Source organism: Nematolebias whitei, chromosome 9 (genome assembly GCF_014905685.2).
Source record: "Nematolebias whitei isolate Nwh7 chromosome 9, NemWhi1, whole genome shotgun sequence".
Lineage (NCBI taxonomy): Eukaryota > Metazoa > Chordata > Actinopteri > Cyprinodontiformes > Rivulidae > Nematolebias > Nematolebias whitei.
In genome coordinates this window covers 30645150-30652232 of record NC_056506.1, presented here as the reverse complement: position 1 = coordinate 30652232, position 7083 = coordinate 30645150, and the positions used below count along the sequence as shown (strand labels likewise).

The 7083-nt window shown below is 42.3% G+C and overlaps 1 protein-coding gene across 1 annotated transcript; it reads left to right on the top strand.

Annotated features, from left to right (window-relative positions):
- The first annotated feature begins 2924 nt into the window (after window positions 1-2924).
- On the top strand, window positions 2925-6566 carry LOC119414212 (histamine H3 receptor-like). Its single transcript, XM_037681312.1, has 3 exons — window positions 2925-3171; window positions 3557-3723; window positions 5814-6566. Exons 1-3 carry the CDS (start codon window positions 2925-2927, stop codon window positions 6564-6566), a joined length of 1167 nt encoding a protein of 388 aa, XP_037537240.1.
- The last annotated feature ends 517 nt before the right edge of the window (window positions 6567-7083 follow it).

Here is a 7083-nt window from a genome sequence, read left to right as displayed (position 1 = left end):
GGGAGTGGGGTAAAAAGTGTGTGTGCTGGGTGAGTGGGGTCCTTCATGATGCAGGTAGCCCTCTTCCTGCATCTGGAGGTGTAGATGTCTGTGATGGTGGGGAGGCTGACTCCGACAGACTTCTGTGCAGCCTTCACCACTCTCTGCAAAGCTTTTCTTTCTGCAGCTGTGCAGCCTCCATGCCACACGTTGATGCTGGAGCACAGGATGCTCTCCACTGCACACCTGTAGAAGGAGGTGAGGACTGAGCTTCCCAGACCAGCTCATCTCAGCCGCCTGAGGAAGTAGAGTCTCTGATGAGCTTTCTTGATCAGGTTGGTGGTGTTGTTGCTCCAGCTGAGGTTGTCATTCAGGTGTACACCCAAGTACTTGTAGCTGGAGACCACTTCCACCGCAGATCCTCTTATGTACAGGGGGGTGTAGATGTTTTTGTTTCTTCTGAAGTCCACAATCATCTCCTTTGTCTTCTTCACATTGATGTGAAAGTTGTTCTCTTTGCACCAGCTCTCCAGGTGTTCCACCTCTTGCCTGTAGCTGGACTCATCATTGTTTGTGATGCATCCCACCACCACTGTATCATCTGCAAACTTTACAATGTGACAGCCTGGATGGGTAGCTGCACAATCATACGTGAGCAGAGTAAACAGGAGGGGGCTCAACACACATCCCTGAGGAGAGCCAGTGCTGAGAGTTATGGTGGAGGAGAAGAAGTTGTGGATCCTCACTAACTGTGGTCTGTTTGTTAAGAAGTCTAGTACCCAGTTGCAAATGGAGGGGCTTAGTCCTAGTGTGGATAGTTTGTCCATCAGGGTTTGGGGGATCATGGTGTTGAAGGCGGATGTGAAGTCCACAAAGAGCATACGGACGTAAGAGTTTTTCTGCTCCAGGTGGTTGAGCGCAGTGTGGACCACAGAGGAGATGGCAGCTAGGTTGTTGAGAGCTTTGTAGGTTAAAAGAAAGATTTTGAATTAAATTCTGAATTTGACAGGGAGCCAATGGAGAGAAGATAAAACTGGAGAGATGTGATCTCTCCTATGTTAGGACTTTCACTGAGTCTCCAAACACTGAAATTTAACTTGTCACTGTTTGTTTTTCAACAAAAAAATAAGGATTAGTATTCATAATATGCACAATGTACCACTGTAAAACACATGTGTGTACTTTTTGTAAATCTAAATCCCCAGCTAGATTCTTGAATACCCTTCAGAATTAATTAATGTAGAGGCTTATATTGAAAAAAATAAATATTACACTTTATTTTTAGGAAAAGTCTTACTTAATTTGATTTAAAAAAAACAAATATTCAGTCGTTTTTCCTTAAGGTGTCACAAGTAAAGATGCTGAATAGAAGTGACAGCCTTTCTTTAAGGTGTTGCCTGCATTGCAGCTGTGCAGAGAGAAACTCCGAGAGACTCTTGTGGGTCATTTGTGAGAAAATAACTGTAATTCAAAGTGTGCTCCCACAGTCGCTCCCGCTGTTTTCTTTGACCCCTGCCGATGGACTTACAGGCCGGACTGTGAGGTCAAGGTTTGCTGGTAATTTCACAGGGTTTCACATGCGGCGTCTGATGGTTCTTTGAGGTGAAAAGCTGAGTTGTGAAGATGTCAACTTTTGAAGAAACTTTGAAGATGAAGTCTGATTTCTTTTGAAGTAAAAAAAAAAAAAAGAAGAAGAAAAATGGTGATTCCAAATTTCTGAATATGAAAGAAGCAAGTGACAACAGAGAATTATTAATCAAAGACAAAGACATAATGTGCCTTTATGATTCTTAACTTCACTTTTATGTTTTAACAATTGTAATGTGAAGATTTAGAAATGTAAGAATGTAAAGTAAACCTTAAAAACTTTGCACAAAGTTGTGAAAATATGGATTTGAACATAAATAAACTAGATTTTGGTCATCTTTAGTCATTTTTAATGTCAACATTGCCCATTTCTGAATTCAAGCTTTTAAATGTGTATTTTTTTTCAGTCATAAATTTGATTGTTTATTGTATTTGGTTGGATCAAATAAATGATTTCATGAACAAACAGTCAAGTTAACAAAGCTGCAGATTGAAAAAAAAAAGATTTAAACTTCGCAAACATGACCCTCTCAATTAAAGCTCTTTTTTTTAATTAATTTGAAGCACCTCTGCAGAGTTATGATGCGACAAACATCTGCCTGCAGCTCCAAACGTTCCTCCACATGTTTGTGCATCACATTCATTTCAGTTGAGCATTTTTATTAGTTCGCGCGCCTGTTGAAGCCAAAATCACCTGCGCGTCCTTTAATGAAGAAATGGCTCAAACGTGCAAATTTCAGCAGGGAAATATGACTGAAGCTGGTTCAACAAAGCGAATCGCCTCGTTGTGTTGATTCACGTCATGAGGGCGACATTTGAATGAGACCGAGTCCTCCGGGCGCTCAGTGCGCATGCTCCAGTCTCAGCTCTAACCCACAATAAAAGTGTATGATTTCATTTAATGTTATATTTACGTCATTTAATGTCCAAGAGCAAAGTGTATGATGAAAGGAAAGCAGCACCGCGGTTTTCTTGGTGTTGGGTGATTTTACGCGCGCCTTAACTTGTTGAGGAGAAACCAAACCAGGATGTGTTGCAGAGCGCCGTCACGTCACAGTGAATTTGAACTATCTTTATTTATATATTTTTATGCGTGAGGAAACAGATATTTTGATTCAGCCTCATTCCAGCAAGCTGCGTAAAGTCCATCAGGTGTCCAGGCATGCGTTCTGAGCAGCGTCGTGCGCTCTCTCGTGGATATTTCTGCGCACTGAGCTCAGTTTCCTCCGGATCCAGGAGCCTTCGGAGCACATATGGAGCTGCCAAGTGCACTTTCCGTCCGTCTCGCACCTGTTGCTGCTTTCTAACACCCGCCCGTCATGGATGTAACAGGAAGGGCTCACTTCAGCCTCACCAACATGTCGGAGGAACAATCTGACTCCAACTCCACCGGCTACTATTTTGACAACCCATCAACAAAAGTCCAGCACAGCTTCGTGTTCTCAGGACCCATGTTTGTGCTCCTCATGGTGATGATGGTGACACTAGTGGTGGTGATAGTTCTGGGCAACGCGCTGGTCATTCTGGCTTTCAAAGTGGACAAGAGTTTGAGGAGACAGTGCAATTATTACTTCTTGAATTTGGCCATCTCAGACTTCCTTGTAGGTGAGTGCAGCTGTTATGTGTGGAACTACAGGATGTGAAGAAAGTTTTAAGCCACTATACATTTATGGGCATGACTATTGCGCAATAACATCGTTTTTTAAATTCTTACCTATAGTTCTGAATTCCTTTAAACAGAACATACGAGTAAAATCATCCAGATTAAGTGTTTTCTTTATGTCAGTCTAGTGACAAAAGCTTCAGATTATAGATATTTATCAAGTTTTCAGCTCTGACAATTGTGCTTTCATCACTCTACATGATAATACATTTAATCAATAAGCACAATCCTTACCTTCTGCCCCAAAAAGTCCTATGGCTGGAAATGAACAGTGTGCTTGTGTTTGGTGACCTTAGTGCATGAGTCTGGTGTTCCCCATCTGTGCAGGGGCGTTCTGCATCCCCGTCTACATCCCCTACATCCTGACAGGCAGGTGGACTCTGGGTCGAGGGCTGTGCAAGCTGTGGCTGGTCACCGACTACCTGCTCTGCTCCGCGTCTGTCTTTAGCATCGTGCTCATCAGCTACGACCGCTTCCTCTCAGTCACCCGAGCAGTGAGTGGAACATGATGTCCCTCAATGATTACAGCCAAATGAATTTCACCGTTGAACAGGAGAGATATGTTTGTGAAAGAAAATGACAAGTAAAACAAAGTTGAGCCAAAGTATTTGTTCTTCCTTTGCCAGAACTGACCCATACTCTATGTTAATCTATCAGTGTCCACTCATTTGACCTGCGTGGACCACGTTTTTAAGGTTTATTGTCAAATTCAAATGGCTTGGTTCTGCTTGCCTTGTGAATATTTAGTTGTTTCCTGCTTGAAGCTGCTGATACTTATTGGCCACTGGTTGGAGCACGTCAACCCCATTCTCCCAAACGTGCCCATCTGTGGAGGTTAATCACTCCTGACCCATTCAGGCTCAGTGCCACCCCTAATTAGAGTTTTTCTTTCCACAACAAAAACAATAAAAAGTCACATTATGTCTTAGAAACAATCTGGACTTTTGGGGAAGTACACAGAAAACACCAAATCTGTCACTTTGCTGTGTTTTTACTTAACATATCTAATGTCATTACATGATGTTGCTGTTCCTTTTTGCTAACCTGCATTTTTCTTCAAACCTCTGCCTCATTTGTTTGGGTTTGTCCAGGCGTCACCTGGCTGACACTGTACAGGTAAATCTATGATAGCGCAAACGTGGGATGATGCTTGACAGGAAAAAAATAACGACAGAGAGTTCTCTGTTTCCTTTCAGAGGCAAACACTTAACATCAGAGCCATGAATACAAATAACACCAGAGAGAGAGAGTGAACCTCTTCTTTAATTAGACAGCTTTGATCATAGAGGTCCTCCTCCGTGCCACGGTCCTTCCAACCTGCAGAGATCAAGGCGCAGGCTGTCGGCAGCCAAGCAACATTTTCCTAAAAGCATTTCTCTCTGAACATCGGAAGACAAAGGGCTGTCAGCAGTCAGAGACACAGTTTGTCTTTGAAAAGAAAAGGTGGAGTCAGATGACACACAGCTGGCATGACAGAGCACTGACAAAACTGGGCATTATTGGAAAGAAAGCACATTTTCTCTGTTAGTTTAAACAATGAGAGCGAGCAGAGTCAGTGAATAGGATCTTTACGAGTGCTTTATTGAAGAAAAGGTGTAGAAGATTGACATGCAGCTGAGGTACAAAGTAATTTATACAAATACAAGTGGTTCTGAGTTCAGTCTCTGAAACACAGCTAATTAGAAGCGGCCACAGTGACATATATGCAGAGCAGCTGAAGAGCTTTATAAGTGCACTGTCCACTGAGCAGGCCTGTGGACAGGGACCAGGAAGTGGCTATAATAGAGACGAGTGGCCATGAGAGGCACTTCATCGATTTAATACTCATTTACACACTTTTGTTCTTTGCACGGTGTTGGAGAGCTGGTCAGGAGTTGTTTTAATGCCAAATGGTCAAAATTTATAGAACAAGGCTTTATATTTATGCTTTTATGTAATATTTAGGAATTTGTTCTGTTATGGAGTAGCTATAGTTTAATGGTTATTACTGGGAGTTTTCAAGCTTACTCAGAAATTGTACCCAGTGTGGGAAAATGTGTACAGTTTTCAAATCCTGTAAGCTCCCCAGATGTTCCTGGGTGAAACTATTTATCATTCAGGTGACGTGAGTGCTCAGAGTCTGTTCTTTGGAAGTCAGACACTCACTGCACAGTTCTCCAGTTTAAAGAAAGCTGTGGAATAATTTAAACTTTATTGCATTTATTTGACAGTTAAAAGGAAAGTATGGCTCTCATACAAAGCATAAAACATAATTACTTGTGATGGATGTGAAACCCTGAAAATTAGTTACATCTTCTCCAAGAATACAAAAAAAAAGATGCTCCTACACAGCATCAGTCATAACCAGGTTTCACTTAGAATTATAAAATACAAGCCCTTATATGTTTACATTATAGAAAGGTCAAAGCACATGTGGTTTGACCTTTCTATAATGTAAACAGTCTGAATAACTTATCATTGTTTGTTTTAATTTAAAAAAGCATGTGCGAATACTCGTACAGTACAAGGAGAAAGTAGTTTCCATGGTAAATTTAGGGTGAATATTCTGGTACGTTTTTCTAACACATGTTTCTTGTTCCTGCAGGTAAGCTACCGTGCGAGACAGAGCATGACTCACCAAGCCATAATCAAGATGATTGCAGTCTGGGTGTTGGCCTTTGTCCTGTACGGTCCAGCTATTATTTTCTGGGAGCTGGTGGTGGGTAGAAGCCGCGTGCCGAAGGATGAGTGCTTTGCTGAGTTCTATTACTCTTGGTACTTCCTGCTGAGTGCATCCATGCTGGAGTTTTTCTCTCCTTTCATCTCAGTGGCTTTCTTCAACCTCAGCATTTACCTCAGTATACGCAGGAGGAGGCTCCACCACAGGGAGGCCCAGCTTCAGCTTCAGACAAGTGAACCTGCCTCTGCCCAGGGAGAAGGCATCCCCTTGTCCCACAACTGGGGGTTTGGAATAAAATTGCCTCTGAGAGGCTCCTTCAACTCCCAGACGTCCTCTCCATGTATGGGTAAACTGGATTCCTCAGCCAGCAGGTCGGCTCAGCCGAGCCGTCTGTCCAGGGACAAAAAAATTGCTAAGTCCCTGGCCATCATAGTGTGTGTGTTTGCCATCTGCTGGGCCCCATACACCCTACTGATGATCATCCGTGCTGCCTGCAGAGGGCGATGCATCCAGCATCACTGGTATGAGGTCACCTTCTGGCTCCTGTGGCTCAACTCTGCCATTAACCCGTTCCTGTACCCTCTGTGCCACAGTAGTTTCCGCAGGGCTTTTAGCAAGATCCTCTGCCCAAAGCGGTGCACAGCTTCCCCTTCATCTGTCCTTCGGACCGCTCAGTGACAAATGAACCCCTGTAGCTGGACGTGGATAAACACTGTGCCAAAAACTGTTGATGGAGGTATCCAAAACATAATCTGAAAGCAGATGATATGAATCATGGAGCTCAGTTTGTCAACCTGACTGTCATTAATAGTCCTCAAGTGTTTTTTCTTTTTTTTTCAGTGTTTGTAAGATGATATTCAAACTTTACAGCGCGGTGGGATTTGTTGTCATTTATTGTATTCTACACATACAGACACACCCAACGCTATATTAATCATTTATATATAGTGAGAAGACGTGAACAAGTTAAGAAGTTATGTGGCTAGTGCTAAAAAAAAAAAAGGCCAAAATTCATTCAACCTTTATTGAAACAGATTAGTCCCATTGAGCCACGAGGACTCATTTACAAGAGAGACGTGAATTTTAACAAAGAGTGATGATAACAGTGGTAAACAACAACAACAGACAATTACAAAGGATGCATACAAATTATTTTTTTTAACAAATTAAAATAAAATGCTAATTAAAAGGAAAA

Bases quoted from the DNA above. Each gene is read 5' to 3' on its own strand.
- LOC119414212 (XM_037681312.1), top strand. From the start codon at position 2,925: ATGTCGGAGGAACAATCTGACTCCAACTCCACCGGCTACTATTTTGAC. The intron at 3,172-3,556 runs GTGAGTGCAGCT...CCATCTGTGCAG, and splicing joins CATCTCAGACTTCCTTGTAG to GGGCGTTCTGCATCCCCGTC. The intron at 3,724-5,813 runs GTGAGTGGAACA...TTGTTCCTGCAG, and splicing joins TCCTCTCAGTCACCCGAGCA to GTAAGCTACCGTGCGAGACA.